Source organism: Helianthus annuus, chromosome 6 (genome assembly GCF_002127325.2).
Source record: "Helianthus annuus cultivar XRQ/B chromosome 6, HanXRQr2.0-SUNRISE, whole genome shotgun sequence".
Classification (NCBI taxonomy): Eukaryota; Viridiplantae; Streptophyta; class Magnoliopsida; order Asterales; family Asteraceae; genus Helianthus; species Helianthus annuus.
Window position 1 is genome coordinate 98,827,206 of NC_035438.2, and position 18,982 is coordinate 98,846,187.

Genomic DNA, 18,982 nt, shown 5'->3' on the forward strand with positions numbered 1-18,982 from the left:
TGGGTAGAGATCTGTGCAGGATAAGAGCTAGGCAATGATCTTGATTCTGTGATTTCCAGACTACGATCCCAGCAAACTGAGAGGGGGAGTCTGAAGAACAAAGTGCCAGATTCTGATCCTGAGTTTGCTGATTCTATTAAATGTTAAAGATACAACATCCGAGAGAGAGGAGTTTGTTGGTGATAAAGTTTGAGTAAGGATGCTTACAATGGAGAATACTTCGGAGAGAAGCATGAAGACTGATAAAGACTGAAGGTTTGACAACCGAAGACTCAACACTGAAGACTCCGTCAACATCCGAGGGGGAGTTTGTTGGTGCATCCGTCTGTCGCCTACGTCTTGTATCGAGTCTTGATTAGAGTTAGTGAGAATAGGGTACGGAATCCAAGAATGTTGTATTTGAAAGTGATTCCGCTTGAAATGATAAGATGTCATTTCAAGCGAAACCCCTTATCAGGCTGATTCCGCTCGAACTAGGTTAAGTCATGATTTCGCTTGAAGTGTTATATTGTGATTCCGCTTGAACCATACAGGTTACATTCAAGCGGAATAGCTAGGCCTATATATAGGATACTTGGAGCGAAATCATTAGTCAGTTGTGTCATTGTCTTCCGGTGAGCCACGAAGTGCTGCCGAAGTGTTGTCGTGCATGTAAACAGCTTTCTGATCAATAAAAACAACAGATTAAAGTGAATACAGCTGGAATAACGCTAATTCATTAGTTTCCGCCTCTTGAATTGGTGAAAAACTCTTCTGAACGACTCGTTTGGGTCTGAAAACGATCTTACAAAATAAAAAATATAGTTTTGTTCCCAGCTTAAAATTATGTTTTTGTCCTTACACGTTACAATTACAATTTTGGCCCCAGTTCAAAATAAATTTTTGCTTTTGCCCAAAACTAAAAATGATGATTTTGAATTTTCACCCCGTTTCAAAAATTATGATTTCGCCTTCAGTTTAAAATTATGTTTTTGCCCGGTTCAAAATAAATGTATGCTTTTACCCCCCAATTCAAAATTACGATTTTGCCCTCAGTTCAAAATTTTGATTTTGCCCCAGTTCAAATTAAAAATATAGTTTTGTTCCCAACTTAAAATTATGCTTTTGTCCTTAGTGCAAAGTTATATTACGATTTTGTCTCTGGTTCAAATTTATGGTATTGCCATCACTTTAACTTTTGGCAATTACGATTTTACCCAACTCAACAAATACAACTTTGCCCTCAGTTCAAATTACAGTATTGCTATCGTTTTAGTTTTTTTAGCAAAACTATAAGAGTGTTTTTTTACTTGGTTGACTGGATTTAATTTTTTTCCATGTGAAAGAGTTGTTTAACACTCGCTCATTAATCCTGACAAACTACAGTTTTGCCCTGAACTTAGAACTACGGTCTTCTCATCGTTTTAGTCTTTTTTCCTAACAAAACTATAATAGTGTTCTTTTAATTGATTGAGAATTATTCGGCCATCGCCCCGCAACGCTGGCGGGGCATTAACTAGTTTACTAACATTTAAGACATTCCCACTTCCATAATACCAAAAAAAGGGAATCTTTTTTTTTCTTTACCGAAACCATATTCAAGCATACAGTAGCATCAACACACCTAAATATTCTCACATGCATGGCAACATGCCAAAAGGATTTCATAAGCAAAAATCCAACTTTTTACAAACTTAGGCTAATTAAGAAAGGAAAACTTTTTAAGTAAGACGAACTTCTCCACTTTGATGAGCTTCTTTGACCCTTTTATCATACTCATCTTCATCATCTTTGTCGTCTTCGTCGTCGTCATCATCTTGGTGGCCCCACCCAAAGCCTCCAATGGAACGTGACGCATGAGGAGGGGATCTTGCTTCTTCCATTATTTTCATGATTTCCTCCACGCTTTGTGGAGAGAATGTTGGATTTTCCTTCCTGTAATACACAGCTTGGGCTGCTTCTGTTAATTCCCTTGGGAGATTCTTTAGGAACCATGGGTGGCTTTTTATATCTTTTAGGCTTATCCTCTACAAAACAAAAAAGTCACATTTAATGGAGTCTTGTTATCAGAGGTCAAAGTGGTATGGTCGGGACGAATGCAAATGAAGAACCGGCTGTCTAGTTAAGCGGTGAAATGCAACTTCACTAGAAGCGACGATTAAAAAACTGAAAGAATGGAAATTTACTTGATAGGAGATAGATTTGGGTTATTAAAAATAAAACGGGCCAAATAGATCAGATAGGATAAACAAGTTGAAAGCCGCCCAACATTCGCATAAGATTTTTTTTAAATATGAACAAAAATGTGATTCCAGGTCAACTCGACCCAACCCATTTAGACCCACACCACAAATTTATCCATTCCAACCCATTAAGCAACCCTCTTATTTCTGCTACCATTCGTTGATAAATTCAAACATCCGTAAGGTTTTCATGATGAAAAATGGTGTAAACTGGCATACCAAATGAGTATTCTCATTCGTCTTGTTCACTCGATATTTTCATTTGGTATACGACATTGTGAATACATATAAAGATGGGCATATACATATATAAAATATAAGAACACTTAATTGAGGAGAAAAGGGTAAAAGACTTTATCATAGTCAAAACAACTCAATTCAGGCACATAAAATACGGACTTGGTGGTTCTTTGTTTGAATAAAAAGATACAACTTGGATGTTGCATAAATTTAAACACCAACTTTAAGGCTACATGGTGCCGGATAAAGCCCCTCATGCCACATCAGCGACAACTTAACATGGGGTTTATCGTTAACTTGCACGGTGTGTGATAAAAAGCCCCTTTAACTTTATATAAAAAAAAGAAATCAAAAAGAAAAGGAAATCTGATTGGTTAAAGAATAGTGCCCCCCCCCCCCCCCCCAAACCATCCCTATAGTGTTCGTTAAGGAGCTGGCAAACCCCAATAGCGCCCCCACCCCCACCCATAACGTCCCCGAATTGGTGTTTGGGGCGCTGCTCCATACCATACAGCCTAAGTGTGAACAAAGTTAACAAGTCATTATTTTAACATTTTTGTCACAAGAACTTGCATTCTAGATAAGTTTAAAGACTTTAATATACTGGTTGAGGAACTTTTTCGTGTGTTTTTTTTTTTTTTTTTTTTGACAAGTTTAGCGACTTTAATATACCAAAATTGGGTTGCGTGACTTTTTCATGTAAAACAAAAAAAGTATGATTTTTTTATATGGTCTTTACTCTTTTCCCTTTTTAAAAGCTAAAAAATAATAATAACTCACAGAAAATTAAAAAATTCAGTACCCTGGAAGCATTTCCGACAAATATCCGAGAAAGGAGATGCCTACAGTCATGAGATATGTGAACATAGTCCGGGATCTTATATTGGACATCCATTATTCGCTGTCAAAACGAGAATCAGAAGTCAAAGTCAACCTGCATAAAAGAGTTATGTTAAATAGAAAGTAGCAACTTACTTGAATAGTCTTCCTAAAATTTTTAGGGTCTTCTTGGTCTTCAAAAGGGTATGCTCCCACAAGCATAACATAAAGGGTCACCCCACAAGACCAAACATCAGCCAACTGAACAAACAAAATCAATATTTAAGGAACTAATAATATGTAAAACAAATATATATATATATATATGTATGGGGTAAGGTTCATTTGAGAACCACCCTTAGGCCACGGGGGTGTGGCTTGGCGCCCCCCGCCACATCACCAACTTTAGCGCCCCCATCTAGTTAAACCACCCCGCCTCCGTTAAAGGGGGCGCCATCCTTGGCTTCCGCCAAAAGAGTCGCGCGAGAGATGAAATCAAGGGGCCCCACCTAATGTAAACCAATCAGAGTTTTTTATTTATCTTTTTTTAATAATAGTTAAAAGGGGGCTTTATAAGGGGCGTTATTCCACCCCGTGTAAGTTAGCGATAAAGCCCCCTGCTTATGTGTTGCCTGCGTGGCGTTATAAAGCCCCTAGGGCTTTGAATCACACCCTCTAGCCTTATTGCGAGAACCACGAGAACCAATGTGAACAGTACACAACAAAATAAACCTACCCCACCACCACCCCACCACAACCCAAAAACCTCAACACCCCCCACCCCAACCCAAAAAAAAACTATATCTCACCAAAAAAACCTAATACCCCCCCCCCACACACACACACGGCTAAATGCTAAAAACTAAACCATAAAGTTAAACCCCACAACTAAATGCTATTTTTTTTTTAAATCGCTACTTTTCGTCACTAAAACCAAAAAAAATGAACAACAATACCGATGTACATGCGCATGCGTATGTGTATGCACATTTGCTGATTTGCATATGCATACGCATGCACATGTGCAGCGGTACTGTTGTTCAATTTTTTTTATTTTTATTTTTTTTTTTTTATAAAAATCGCTGAATTTCGTCACTAAAAACAATTGAACAACAATATGCGTATGCACATATGCAACGGTACTGTTGTTCAGTTTTTATTTTTTATTTTTTAGTGACGAAATTTAGCGAATTTTAATAAAAAAATATATATTGTGTGTTTTTAATTTTTTTAGGTACATTTGGTTGTGTTCACACTGATTCTCGCAATAAAGGATGGTTCCTAACGGATCCTTATCCTATATGTATATATGTTGACCCATTTAAATTTAAAATTCAAAAGAAATAAATATAATCATATATTTCTACAGCTTAAAAAATAAACCGGTTAATAATAAAAAATAATATACAATCACAAAGCGGTAAAAAGTTGAAGTGGATCTACATATTGTCGTTTTTAAATATGACGCTAAGAGCTTGCATTTGACAATACCATGATCTTAATGATATAATCATAAAATTCATTTTTAGCAATGTTCTCATATTGTGTGACATTTAAAAAGAGTCAACTGCCATTTTAGTCCGTGTGGTTTGGGCCATTTTGCCAGTTTAGTCCAAAGGTTTCATTTTTTGTCTGTGGGTCTAAAAAGGTTTCATCGTTGCCATTTTAGTCCACCGAGTTAACTTCATCCATTTTTTTGTTAACGAGAAGCGCAATTCGGTCATTTTATATGTAATTCTGTGCACTAGAAGGGCAATTGCCCTTCTCGGGGGGGGGGGGGGGGGGGGGGTTATTCCACGGTCCTCCCAACCGCCGAGGTAATCCCACCTCGCAGACTGCCACCCAGCAAGCCTGAGTCTGGGGGTAAATCCGCTACCGTAGGGGCATTGGGAACGAGCAAGACTCGAACCCGCCACCTCCGGGTTAGAATGCGGGCTGGCGGCCATTGGGCTGACACCCAATGGTTGCAATTGCCCTTCTCGTTAACATAAATAATGGATGAAGTTAACCCAGTGGACTAAAATGGTAACGGTGAAACCTTTTTGGACCCATAAGTGAAAAATGAAACCTTTGGACTAAACTGTCAAAATGGCCCAAACCACAGGGACCAAAATGGCATTTAACTCTAAAATAATTGAATATTTACCTTGCCATCATACTCTCTACGTGAAAGAACCTCAGGGGCAATATATGCAGGAGTTCCAACTGTTGATTTGGGTCTCGAGTGAAGCAGAGATGACTGCAAAACAACTGAGACTATTAGCATCTTGATTTTTATTTACAAAGAGTTGTAACATAAATAATGGAACAACACCTTTGAGTAGCCAAAATCACAGATCTTCAAGCGCGGTGCAGGGCTCCCATCTAAAAGAGTGTTCTCGAGCTTTAAATCTCTATGACATATTTGCTGCACAAGGTTGATAACTTTATATATAGCATTGAAATTCATTAGCATATATATCAGAATTCAACTTTAAAAGTCACGTTTACCATGAAATGACAGTAGTGAACTCCCGATATAAGCTGCTGGAAGAAGTATCTGGCCTGAATTGTGATCAAGAAGAGAAGCATATTGACGAGAAATAAAAAAATGTGACCAAATATGTTCAAGATTTAATTAATGTTATTTTAACAAATAAGACCTCGTCTTCACTGAATCTTCCAGCGCTGCAAATTCTCTCGAAAAGCTCCCCTCCTGCTGCATACTCCATGACGATAGCAAGGTGGGTGGGAGTCAATACCACCTATCGAACCACCACCACCCTTATAAGTTCATGATCTTGAATACTATAGTGTAATACCAGACAGGTCAAGCGGGCTGGGTTACAGACGATAACAGTGGTGGTTTTGGTTTTTATGACTAATCAGTGTATCGAATCTGATTACAAGCATTAGAAGATTTATATAGTCTCAAATAATAATCTTTTTTAATAAAATGATTTAGGCGGTTTTATGCATTCAAATATACATTTTCGACCTGTTTGACGTCCATTCAAGATAAAAGATAACCCGCCATTAATAGTTAAGTGGGTCATTATTGCCTCCCCTAGTTATACCCTCTCCAGCCCATAAAAGTCAACTTTTGGGAACATGACCCATTATCGACCGCTATCACAGAAAAAACTAATATTTTCATTTCCACACAGAGATCGTATAGTGGATCAATTCTTTGTAATGATTATATCGTTTATCTTGCATTTCCGGAAGTAAAGAAATTATGAGAGAAATCTATGGAACTATCAATGGACCAAGCTAGAGAAGAAGGCAACTAACCTCTCTAAACCTAATGATGTTAGGGTGTCGAAGCGATCTGTGATTTATGATTTCTCGAGCAACATTCTCGTCAATCTACAACCCAAAATAACAAATATCCTCTGGGAATTCAGCCTATAGATCAGTCAATCAATATCCAAAGTTCCAAACATATAACAAATACTTTAATATTAAAACTAATCAAATGCAATCAATCAAGAAGACAATAACAATTATAAGCATATATGAACAAATCATATCTTGCAAACACCAACAAATTAGAATAAAATATTATTAAAAATCCGGGGTTTAAAAAACGTGCCTAGAGTAACCTTTTTTGCCACTCGGGTTAGACCCTATCACCTCGGTGCGCATTGCATTGCATAACAAAGCAAGAGAAAATGGCACATACCTTATTCCCTCTTTCAAGATATTTCATAGCAACAAGTTCTTTGGTAACCTTGTTCCTCATCAACCTTGCAACACCAAAATTCCCAGATCCTATATCCTTCACAAGCTCATACTTATCCATTTTCTCCTATTCACAAACTTCTTCTTAACCCCAATTTGCTTACCTCAATGTTCTTCCAGATACAAAATCTTTATCAACCAAATGCACAGCAATTGAGCATCAATTCATATTTTCCTACGCCATGAAACCCTGGTCTTCTGTAAATAGGATTTTTTGACGGAATTGTTTAAAGATTCGATATGGGTTTTGTTGTAAATGGGTGACTGAAAACAATGTGGCCGGGATTGCTGTAACAACAGGTTATGGAATATCGGAGTGCGTATGGGAATTTGTAAGAGAGAAAGAGAGATTGTTCATGGGTTAGAGAGAGAGAGAGAGTATCTAAAAATAGATTTGAAATTTCCATGAAATAGTGATCGACAGGAATGGGTTGAAGAGAAAGGGGTGTTAGTTTATTCTGTTTGAAACCGAAAATCCAAATGAATAAATTCAAGTGTAATTTTTCACCACCCTCTCGTTTGGTTTAGATTGTCTGATAACGCTGTCTTTCGTTAAAGTGCAAGTTTCAAAGCGTCTGTCAAAATGGGGCTGTTCAAAAAGCTTCCGTCTTGAAGCTCGCTCGGATTTAGCTCGGAAAAAGCTCGCTTGATATGGCTCGGTTTGAAAGTGAAAGTGAGCCTAGCTCGGCTCAGCTCGGCTCGTGACGAGCCAAATTGACTCGGTTTGGCTCGTGAAGGGGTATGGTCCCAGATCTCGCGTCAGCTCGACCGCGGGTGACCATTACCCTTATCAAAACCCCCACTAGCTAACAACTTACCTGTTTCCGTGCGGGAACGCACGAACACAGTGGTTGAATCCACTGCCCAATGATGGAGGAGGACTTACCTGGAATATGAGAACGGTATAGTGATGCGGCATAGCACCGCATCTGGTGTATGAAAACGAAAGTATTCACAGCGATGCGGCCTAGCACCGCATCCAGTTAACCATCCCTCTCCCTCTCAAAAGATCTGACATGTCAGATCGTATAAATAACACTACTGGGGATAATCTAAACCCCACCAACCCAGGGAATGTGGGGACCGCTCCCCCAGACCTAAATCCTGGCCACATTGACACATCAACGCAAAGGGGTCCATCCCTAACGTTCGGACACGACCTATCACAGTACGCATCTGTGATCCCTCCAGACATGGACCCTCATACCTGGTATGACTAGCAGGCAGCCCTGCTGGCCGCAACATACAACCGAGCTTGCGCTGAAGCGCAATTACAGGCCGGGCCTACCGCGGCACCACATACACCTGCGGATCGTATTTTGCAATACGACGGCAGGGCACCCTCACGTCCAGCCTCCAGAAGCAGGCGTGAATACCGCGGATCCTCTTACTGTGAGGTCCGCACAGTTAATGAGGACGATTCCTCATATGGGTCTCGTACCAGAGGCCTAATACAAAGCCGCCTGGGCCCCCAAGGCGATAACAGGCGGCAATCCACAGTCCACCGCGTTTCCGGAATCCAAAGCCGGCTGGGACCGCAGCCCCAACACGAAGGATATGGTCGTACCGACCCGGACGACCATACTATTGCGGGGATTCTCATGCCACTAGCAGCAGACCGGGAGGACGCAACTATTCTCCTCCCACTCACCCCCGCAACACATACCTCCGCGCTGCAAAGCGCCCCGAGAACCAACCTCACAGGCTAAGAGCCGCGGCCGAAAACTCTAAATTCGACCCAAGAATCGCCCACGCCCATGCCACCACCACAAAATTCCCATTCAACATTTGGAAATACAATGGTTCGTCCGACCCACACGATGACATAAACATTTTCATGGGCGCAGGGTGCAACGGCAGGTGGGACGAGCCCACCTGATGTCATTTTTCCCCCAGACCCTGACAGGTCTTGCCAGGGCTTGGTTCGATTCTTTGCCAGTAGGATCACTAGCCTCATTTGAGGAATTACAAGCAAAGTTCCTCGCACATTTCAGCCAGCAGCGACGTCACGAACGTGATTCGATGGACGTCATGAATATCTGGCGCAGGGACGATGAATCTCTCGATGCATTCGTTGTCCGATACAATAAAGAATGCCTGGAGATAGGCGACGTGGCTGACCAAATGGCACGTAACCACTTCATCAAAGCCGTCAGAGATGAACAGATGGTTATGACTATCTCCGTCAAAGACGGCTTGCCGAAAAAATGGGAAGATGTCATGACTGCGGTCAAGACGTACGCCCAGACTCAGCGGTCACTTAAATCGCACCTCGCAAAGGCACAGCCTCAAGCGGAAGGTCAAACCTCCCGCTACGAGCCCAAGCGCAACAATAAGCGCAACCGGGACACAGGGAATCGCGGCAGCGATTCCAAACCTTATTTCCCGCGTACCAACCAGTTTGACGCAAGGGCAACAATTAACGCCCAACGGAATAACCGGGCGTCAAAGAAAGAATCTCGAAACCGCAACTGTACCGAGATCACTATATCGCCAAGCGTAGTCCTTCTTACGGACGCGGAGTACCTGCGACCGGCCCAACTAATAAAGTCCAAGAAAAATCAAGATCTCACTCTCTATTATGAGTATCACAAGAACTCGGGCCACACAACAAACAACTGCATCAGTCTCCGACTGGAGATTGAGCGAGCCCTAAAGAAGGGGAAGCTGCAACACTTGTTGCCCGGTGGATAAAAAGCCACCAAACGCATCACCCCCCATGGCGAGGGCACCTCCTCAGGGAAGAGGACCATGTATGTGGCCTCAACCCATATGATCAACGGAGGCAAAGCAAGGCCGCGCAAGGCGGCGAGAAGACCGGACAATGACTGGAAAGACAAGCAAGTCGTTTTCCCAAAAGTCTAAGCCGGTCCGCGCGACAGGCGCGCCGTCGTTATTACAGGCCAACTAGCTCATTACTGCACCGAACGATTATTTATCGACCCGGGTAGTAACTCTGACATCATATATGAGCAGTGCTTCAACCAGTTCGATCAGGAAGACAAAGATCGGTTGTAAGCAGTGGATTACCCGTTGGCCGGGTTCGCAGGGGAAACTGTCTTTCCCCTAGGCCAAATTACTTTTCCTGTGCGCCTCACCAGCGGAAGGCACACACGAACAGAAGAGTTAAACTTCATGGTTTTACCTCATACTTCCAAATATGACGTGCTCCTTGGGAGAGAATCCCAAGGTGATTTCAACATGATTACGTACGTACCCTATTCTGCAATCGGTTTCCCAACCGAAACAGGGGTCGCGATAATCTACGGACGCAGGGAAGTCATGACGTCGGACGAGCTTCGTACGACCAAGATAGCAAGGCCGACACCCAACTAACCAGAAAAATGGGTCCTCAACGCAAGATACACAGAACAAAAGGTCACGTTGAGCCACGCCTTGTCCCCCAACACCAGAGCGCACCTGAAGCAGCTTCTCTTCAGGAACCAAGATATTTTTGCGTGGGCACCCGCAGACATGACTGGGGTCCCACGCGAAATCGCGCAACATTTCGTGAATACGTTGCCAGGTATCAAGCCGGTGATCCAAGGCCAACACCACCTTAGATCCGCAAAAAACCAGGCGATACATGAGCAGGTCGAAGAACTGCTCTCCGCAGGCATCCTGCGAGAAGTCAAGTACCAGACATGGTTGTCCAACCCAGTCATGGTAGAGAAACCATCCGGGGGCTGGCGCATGTGCGTTGATACAAAGACCTCAACAAAGCCTGTCCCAAGGATTGTTACACACTTCCGGAAATCGACGAAAAGGTCGATAACCTCGCACCGTTTCGATGGAAGTGTTTCCTCGATTGTTACAAAGGCTACCACCAAGTACAGATGCCAATCGAGGATGAAGACAAAACGGCATTCCGCACTCCTACCGGAAATTACTGCTATACAAAAATGTCGTTTGGGTTGCGCAACGCGGGCGCAACCTATCAAAAACTAATGAACGACACTTTCCGCGGGCAAATCAGCAAAAGTGTCGAAATCTACATGGACGACCTAGTCGTCATGAGCAAGGAAGAGGATACCATGCTCACCGATATCGACAGAACATTCCAAACTCTGCGAAGCGTCAATATGAAGCTCAATCCAGGGAAATGCTCGTTTGGAATGGAAGAATGCAAATTCCTTGGATTCATCGTAACCAAAGATGGATTCAAGGTAAACCCGGAAAAAGTTCAGGCGATCGAGCGCATGCCATCGCCTTTAACGATGAAAGAGATGCAACGACTAGCCGGCAGGCTAGCCGCATTAAATAGATTCTTAGCAAACCATGCAGCTAAGTCTTATCCTTTCATCAAGACCCTGCCGAGGACTGGGCCGTGCCCAAGAAGCAGCAGATAAGACAAACCTATAGAAGCTTCTATTGCCCACCACGGGGCCGTGCCCAGTGAACACGGGGGCATGGCGAAAGTACTGCAGGCGCATTAATTGTAATTACGAATTACAATTAATGAGGAGAGAGATTGTCAGACAGACACGGGGCCGTGCCCAGCGGACACGGGGCCGTGCCCAGGCTTCTGTTCAGCCTATAAATAGGAGTGCTTGGTTTCATTGCAACTCATCCCTTGGCACACCACCTCTCTCACACTTCATCCACCATCCACCACCATCACAACACCATCATCCACCACCATCATCCATTGTCCATCATAGAGTGTGTGAGTCGTCTCGGGATCCAAGATTGATCGTAAGAGTTCTTGACAATCAAGGCCATGTTTGCCTAAGTCTCTTACATCACTTGGTGAAGACAAGTTTTTAGTATAATACTTTTTATTTTTAATCTTTTGCACTTTTTATTTGGTTTTGTATTAATGACTTTAATAACTAGTTGCTTATGTTGAAGGTGATTCTTCCTTATCGTTTGTCCGTGGTGTCTTGGCATTATTTTACTGTCTATATAAAATAAAAGATTTTCACCATTCATATCTCCACGGTCTATATGGAGGTATGTTGGCTACCTGGTCGGGGGGTTAAGGGAACAGTTTGGTAAGGGTCTTGCCCTTGTTCAGCGTTTAGAGGTCCTGCAAGGGACCTGGGTGAAATTTAGTAGGATCTCCTTCAATACCCAAAGGTATTGGATGGCGGGGATCCAAACTCTTTGACCCCCTCATAAGTTAATTACTATTAATACTATAACCCGGCTATTTAGGACTGTATCCCTGCTGACTCAGACTACTTAGTCGAGGGTAACGTCACCTCCAAAAGAGGGGCCTACCATAATTTGCATTAATAACTTAATTCATTATCTTTCAATAATCCGACCCTTTAGGATTGTATCCTTGCTGACTCAAACTACTGGGTTGAGGGTAACGTTGCCTTCAAAAGAGGGGCCTACTACAATAACTAAGATAATCTCTTAAACAAGTGCAAAAGTGCGAAAATAATCAAAGGTTATACTAATACACGAGTCGGATCCAAGTGATTCATCTTGTCTATCTGTTTTTATTTTTATTTTATTTTTCAGCATTTAGTTGGTTTTATTTTCTTAGTTTAAAAATCTTTTTCTCACATTTTGATTTGGTTAGACGTTGAGGATAAATCGGTACTAAAAGCTCTTGTGTCCTTGGACGACCTCGGTATCTTACCAACACTATACCACGTCCACGATGGGTGCACTTGCCCATATGTGTGTTTAGTGTTAGTAAATATCGTGTTTTATAAATTTAAAACTTGGCTAAAAAGGGCTTAAAATATACATCCAAAATATAACACACTTCACGCACATCAAGTTTTTGGCGCCGTTGCCGGGGACACAAGGATTTTAAGAAAGTTAGGAATCAACGGCCTAATCATATTTTTATTTTTCTTTTTAATTTTTTTTAGGATTTTCTTAGTTTATCAGCTTCTGCAGAGCTCAGCACGGCCGTGCCTGGTCGGACACGAGCCGTGCCCAGCGTTTTTTAGGATTTTCTTAGTTTTCCAAGTTACAGAAGGCTGACCACGGGGCCGTGTCGGTGCAACACGGGGCCGTGTCCAACTCTACAGTAACTGGGATCTGGAAAACAATCACTGTAACTCCGACCACGGGCCGTGTTCACTGAGCACGGGGCCGTGGTGAACATTCTGACCAGCATTCTTTTCTGTTTTTATTGCAAGACTTGGAACCAGACGCCACCCCTACGTAGTGTATGAGCTCCAGTTCTAATAAGGACATAAAAGAACCTCTAGAAGAACCCGAACGCTTTCTCAGAAAAAGTCTAAAAGCCAAAAAACAAGAGAAGGTTTTGGGAAATCCACTTCCAATGGCGGACCAACGTACCCTCATGGATTATCTACGACCCACCGTAGGTAATCTCGACGCCGCTATCAACGCACCGAATGTTGAAACCAATAACTTCGAACTTCGGCCGCATTTGATACAGATGCTTCAAAACTCCGCAACCTTTCATGGGCTTGCGGACGAGGATCCCCATCTACATATTATTAATTTCTTAGAAATATGTGATACTTTTCGGATCAATGGAGCATCAAATGACGCCATCCGCCTCCGAATGTTTCCTTTTTCACTAAAAGACTGAGCAAAAGCTTGGCTTAACGCCCTCCCAGCTGGATCGGTAAACACCTGGGATGAACTAGCCCAAAAATTTCTATATAAGTATTTCTCTCCCGCTAAAACGGCTAAATTAATCATTGAAATTAATACATATTCACAAGAGGACGGGGAATCCGTATATGAAACTTGGGAAAGATTCAAGGAGCTATTGCGAAAGTGTCCACATCACGGCCTTGCGATATGGCAACAAGTATCCACTTTCTATAATGGGTTGTTGCCACACACAAGGCAGACACTTGACTCTAGCTCCGGGGGACTTTTAGGTAATCGCCGCCCGCATGAGATATATAATCAAATTGAGGAAATTGCTCAAACCAATTTTCAGTGGCACACTCCCCGAGGCAATAAATCTATCGCCCCGGGCACCTATAAGGTTGATGAAAGCACTTCTTTACAAGCCCAAATCGAGGCCCTTTCTTCGAAAATAAAAAAAATTGGAAATGACAAAAACAGTCTCGGTTATGGCTTGTGAAGGGTGTGGTGGGCCACATGAAAATTGGAGTTGTATGAAAGAAACAGACGATCAACAAGAGTCGGTAAGCTACATTGATAATAGACCTAGGCCGTCGGGTCCTCCAACGGGCACCTACAACCATGGATGGCGAAATCACCCTAACCTTGGTTGGAGAGAACCCGGCAATAGTAGTAACCAACAAAACCAACGAACAAACTTTCAACAACCAAGAAATGAGTCACAAAATTTCCCTCAACAACAAGGTGGACGAGAAAGTCTTGAAGATACCATATCTCGCCTCATCTCCGACACTGAAAAGAAAAACTCGGAGAGATTTCTACAATTAGAATCAAATTTTAGAAATCAACAAGCTAGTATTCAAAACATAGAAAAACAAATAAGTCAACTAGCCCAAAATTTCTCCGAGAGACCACAAGGCGCATTACCAAGCAATACCGAAACAAACCCAAAAGCGCAAGTTCACCTTATCACATTGCGAAACCGCACCGTGGGTCCTACGGAAGGGACGCCGCCTACCAAGGAGACTATACCGCCGCCCCTACAAGAGAAGGGCTCCTCTCCATCACCAGAGCCTACCAAGGCTCCTCGAGTTCCGTACCCCGGTAGGTTAATCCGTCAAAAGACCAATGAGCAATTCGCAAAATTCGAAAGTCTACTAAAACAATTGCATGTCAACATTCCTTTTATTGATGTCCTAACCCAAATGCCCAAATACTCTAAGTTCATGAGGGACTTCCTCACTCATAAAAGGAAAATTGAAACATTGCAATTAGTTAACTTAGGCAAAGAATGCTCTGCCCTCGTGCTCAACAAACTCTCCCAAAAGAAAATCGATCCTGGAAGCTTCACGATTCCTTGCTCGATCGGGGACTCCCCTGTTCGTAATGCACTAGCCGACCTTGGGGCTAGCATTAACCTCATGCCCTCATCAATGTTCAAAAGACTCGGCCTAGGAAAAACGAGTCCTACAAAAATGAGCATACAACTTGCTGATCGATCCGTCAAATTCCCGCAAGGTGTCATTGAAAATCTCCTAGTCAAGGTAAACAAATTCGTCTACCCGGCCGACTTTGTCATACTCGATATGGAAGAAGACACCGAAGTCCCCCTCATACTAGGGAGACCATTTCTCGCCACCGCACAGGCAGTGGTAGACATGAATGACAGAACGCTCACCTTAAAGTACGGGGATGATGAAGTAAAATTCGGGGTTGGGAGGAGAATAGAGGACGATGACCCGGTCAACTACATGAAGGTTACTGATTCAAGTTTGGATGATGCTCTCCGACTATGTAACATGGAAAGCAAAACATCCAGCTCAGAAAACATATAACCTTGCCTTGGGTCTAGCCAAAGACCCTTATAAACGTGGCGCACCACGGAGGCAATCCGCGGAACTATCCTTAGTTTAAATTTAATGTTTTAGTTTTAATATGCAGGAATAAAACACACTCATGGTGGTAAAGGATGATAAGGGAAACGAGAAACATGGCCCCATGCACAAGAACAAGGCCACCCGACAACAATTTCTCCATTACAGTAAGTTCAGCACGGGCCGTGCCCAGCCAACACGGCCCCGTGCTGAACACCCTGCAGAAAAATGCCCAGTTCGGGTAACTGGACACGGGCCGTGTTCACCGGACACGCCCCCGTGTCCAGGCTTCTGTTTCTTTTCTTTAATTATCGTTACTGGCACCTGAACACGGGGCCGTGCCCGGTTACCACGGGGCCGTGTCCAGACCGCCAGTAACATAAATTTTTGCTTTTAACACCATGTTACACATTCAGTCAACCTAAAAATTTATTTTTGGGACACATTGAGGGCAATGTGTAATTTAAGTGTGGGGGGGGGGATGCTAAAACCTTGAATTTTGCAAGTCCTAATAACAAGCCTTACACAAAACTCTATTGGAATCGCTAATCACCCCAAATTTTTTTTTTTAAAAAAAAATTCATTTTTTTACTTGTCTAAAGTTTAAGTTGGGAATTCTAAGACTAACAAGGTTATATTTTTACAAATTTACAACCGATAGCGTCGTGATAAAAAGAACCAACATAAGAAAATTATGAAACGGCATGACAAGCTTAGTTAAAATTCGATTATATATACTTGATCACATAAAAAAAACTCATTCCCACAAAAAGTGAGTTTTGAGCCTTTATTGAGCATACAAATATACATCTTTACGCTAAATGCTCATTTTTCGTTTCTTGTGTGAATAGCCGCTTGGTTCTTACGACTCTAGAACTTGCCACGGCAATTCATTCCCGGTCCTTACCAACTTAAACCCAAGTATGTATATGATGGAGGCATTAGGACTAAGCCTTTTTCTTTCAACACCATTATTTTTTTTTTACCTACCCAAAAAATCCCCCTAGTTAACCCCTTTGAGCCTAAACCTTTTTCATTTCTTACCCAAAACCCTTTTTACCACCCAAAAAACCCTTTTATTTTTACCCTTTATTTAGTAACTAGCTCGGTTTTCGTGTGACTAAAAAAAAAGAATTTTACAATGAAGTTAGAAATAAACAAACAAAGCTCCTAAAACAAAAGCTTGTTTGAAGAAATACTTCATTAAGAATAAAAAGTCACTAAAACAAAATGTTTTACGAAAACCGACGCTTTTTACGCTTTTCGCCCTTTTCTACTAACCACTAACCCAACAACCCACCTTTAGCCCAAGCCTTCACCCAAAAAGTCCTCTTGATATTTACAAAGGTAAAAAGTTAAAAAGGAGGAGGATTGATTGCTTGGCAAGCCTATGGTAGGAATAAGTTCCATGCCGCTCTCGAGTGATTCACTAAAAAAGACACATTCGGCCGAGTGTGAGTGATTTCTCCCGTGAGGTATGTGAACTTGTATATAAATGGAATTTTAAAAAGGCATGTTATGCCCAAATAAGTAATTTCTCTTATGAAACGTTCTAAATAAATCATAACGAATAGGATTGTAAATAAATAAAAATAAAACCCAATAAAGATCTTGGATTCCCGACACTCTATGACAAGCCAAAACCTTCTCTTCTACCCATTCCATTTGGGAGTGTAAGCCACGTATTAAAGAGTTTTGCTTGAGGACAAGCAAAAAATTCAAGTGTGGGGATATTTGATGTGTGTAAAATGCAACATATAAATTACATCAAATGTGGCATAAAACTAACCCTTTTTAAGTACTAATGTTGGAAAAAGAGTGTTTTTGTCTTCCTTTTGTATTTTCAGGATTAAATGAGCTCAAATTAACAAAAGAAGCAAAAAGGCAGCTAAATCTAACATAAATACAAGAAAAGGAACATAAGTGGATTGCCTGACCCCTCGACAGCATCCTCCCAAGCAAAACAGAGAAGGCAGAAGACTGAACACACCCCGTGCTCAGCGAGCACTGGGCCGTGCCCAAGAAGCAGCAGATAAGACAAACCTATAGAAGCTTCTATTGCCCACCACGGGGCCGTGCCCAGTGAACACGGGGGCGTGGCGAAAGTACTGCAGGCGCATTAATTGTAATTACGAATTCCAATTAATGAGGAGAGAGATTGTCAGACAGGCATGGGGCCGTGCCCAGCGGACACGGGGCCGTGCCCAGGCTTATGTTCAGCCTATAAATAGGAGTGCTTGGTTTCATTGCAACTCATCCCTTGGCACACCACCTCTCTCACACTTCATCCACCATCCACCACCATCACAACACCATCATCCACCACCATCATCCATTGTCCATCATAGAGTGTGTGAGTCGTCTCGGGATCCAAGATTGATCGTAAGAGTTCTTGACAATCAAGGCCATGTTTGCCTAAGTCTCTTACATCACTTGGTGAAGACAAGTGTTTAGTATAATACTTTTTATTTTTAATCTTTTGCACTTTTTATTTGGTTTTGTATTAATGACTTTAATAACTAGTTGCTTATGTTGAAGGTGATTCTTCCTTATCGTTTGTCCGTGGTGTCTTGGCATTATTTTACTATCTATATAAAATAAAAGATTTTCACCATTCATATCTCCACGGTCTATATGGAGGTATGTTGGCTACCTGGTCGGGGGTTAAGGGAACGGTTTGGTAAGGGTCTTGCCCTTGTTCAGCGTTTAGAGGTCCTGCAAGGGACCTGGGTGAAATTTAGTAGGATCTCCTTCAATACCCAAAGGTATTGGATGGCGGGGATCCAAACTCTTTGACCCCCTCATAAGTTAATTACTATTAATACTATAACCCGGCTATTTAGGACTGTATCCCTGCTGACTCAGACTACTTAGTCGAGGGTAACGTCACCTCCAAAAGAGGGGCCTACCATAATTTGCATTAATAACTTAATTCATTATCTTTCAATAATCCGACCCTTTAGGATTGTATCCTTGCTGACTCAAACTACTGGGTTGAGGGTAACGTCGCCTTCAAAAGAGGGGCATACTACAATAACTAAGATAATCTCTTAAACAAGTGCAAAAGTGCGAAAATAATCAAAGGTTATACTAATACACGAGTCGGATCCAAGTGATTCATCTTGTCTATCTGTTTTTATTTTTATTTTATTTTTCAGCATTTAGTTAATTTTATTTTCTTAGTTTAAAAATCTTTTTCTCACATTTTGATTTGGTTAGACGTTGAGGATAAACCGGTACTAAAAGCTCTTGTGTCCTTGGACGACCTCGGTATCTTACCAACACTATACCACGTCCACGATGGGTGCACTTGCCCATATGTGTGTTTAGTGTTAGTAAATATCGTGTTTTATAAATTTAAAACTTGGCTAAAAGTGTAAAAAGGGCTTAAAATATACATCCAAAATATAACACACTTCACGCACATCAAGTTTTTGGCGCCGTTGCCGGGGACACAAGGATTTTAAGAAAGTTAGGAATCAACGGCCTAATCATATTTTTATTTTCCTTTTTAATTTTTTTAGGATTTTCTTAGTTTTTCAGCTTCTGCAGAGCTCAACACGGGCCGTG

The 18,982-nt window shown here is 41.9% G+C and overlaps 1 protein-coding gene and 1 non-coding gene across 2 annotated transcripts; both read right to left on the reverse strand.

Moving 5' to 3' along the window:
- Positions 1–1,532: 1,532 nt before the first annotated feature.
- On the reverse strand, positions 1,533–7,493 carry LOC110865680 (serine/threonine-protein kinase SRK2A). Its single transcript, XM_022115004.2, has 9 exons — positions 6,946–7,493; positions 6,555–6,629; positions 5,924–6,025; positions 5,772–5,825; positions 5,596–5,688; positions 5,428–5,520; positions 3,438–3,542; positions 3,265–3,363; positions 1,533–2,006 (listed from the first exon to the last, which is right to left on the reverse strand). The coding sequence occupies exons 1-9, from the start codon at positions 7,063–7,065 to the stop codon at positions 1,701–1,703; spliced, it is 1,047 nt and encodes a 348-aa protein (XP_021970696.1). The 5' UTR covers positions 7,066–7,493; the 3' UTR covers positions 1,533–1,700.
- Positions 7,494–13,632: 6,139 nt separating this feature from the next.
- Positions 13,633–13,739, reverse strand: LOC118480046. The gene has a single exon (XR_004861686.1). It is a non-coding gene; the product is annotated as a small nucleolar RNA R71 (small nucleolar RNA).
- Between the last annotated feature and the right edge of the window lie 5,243 nt (positions 13,740–18,982).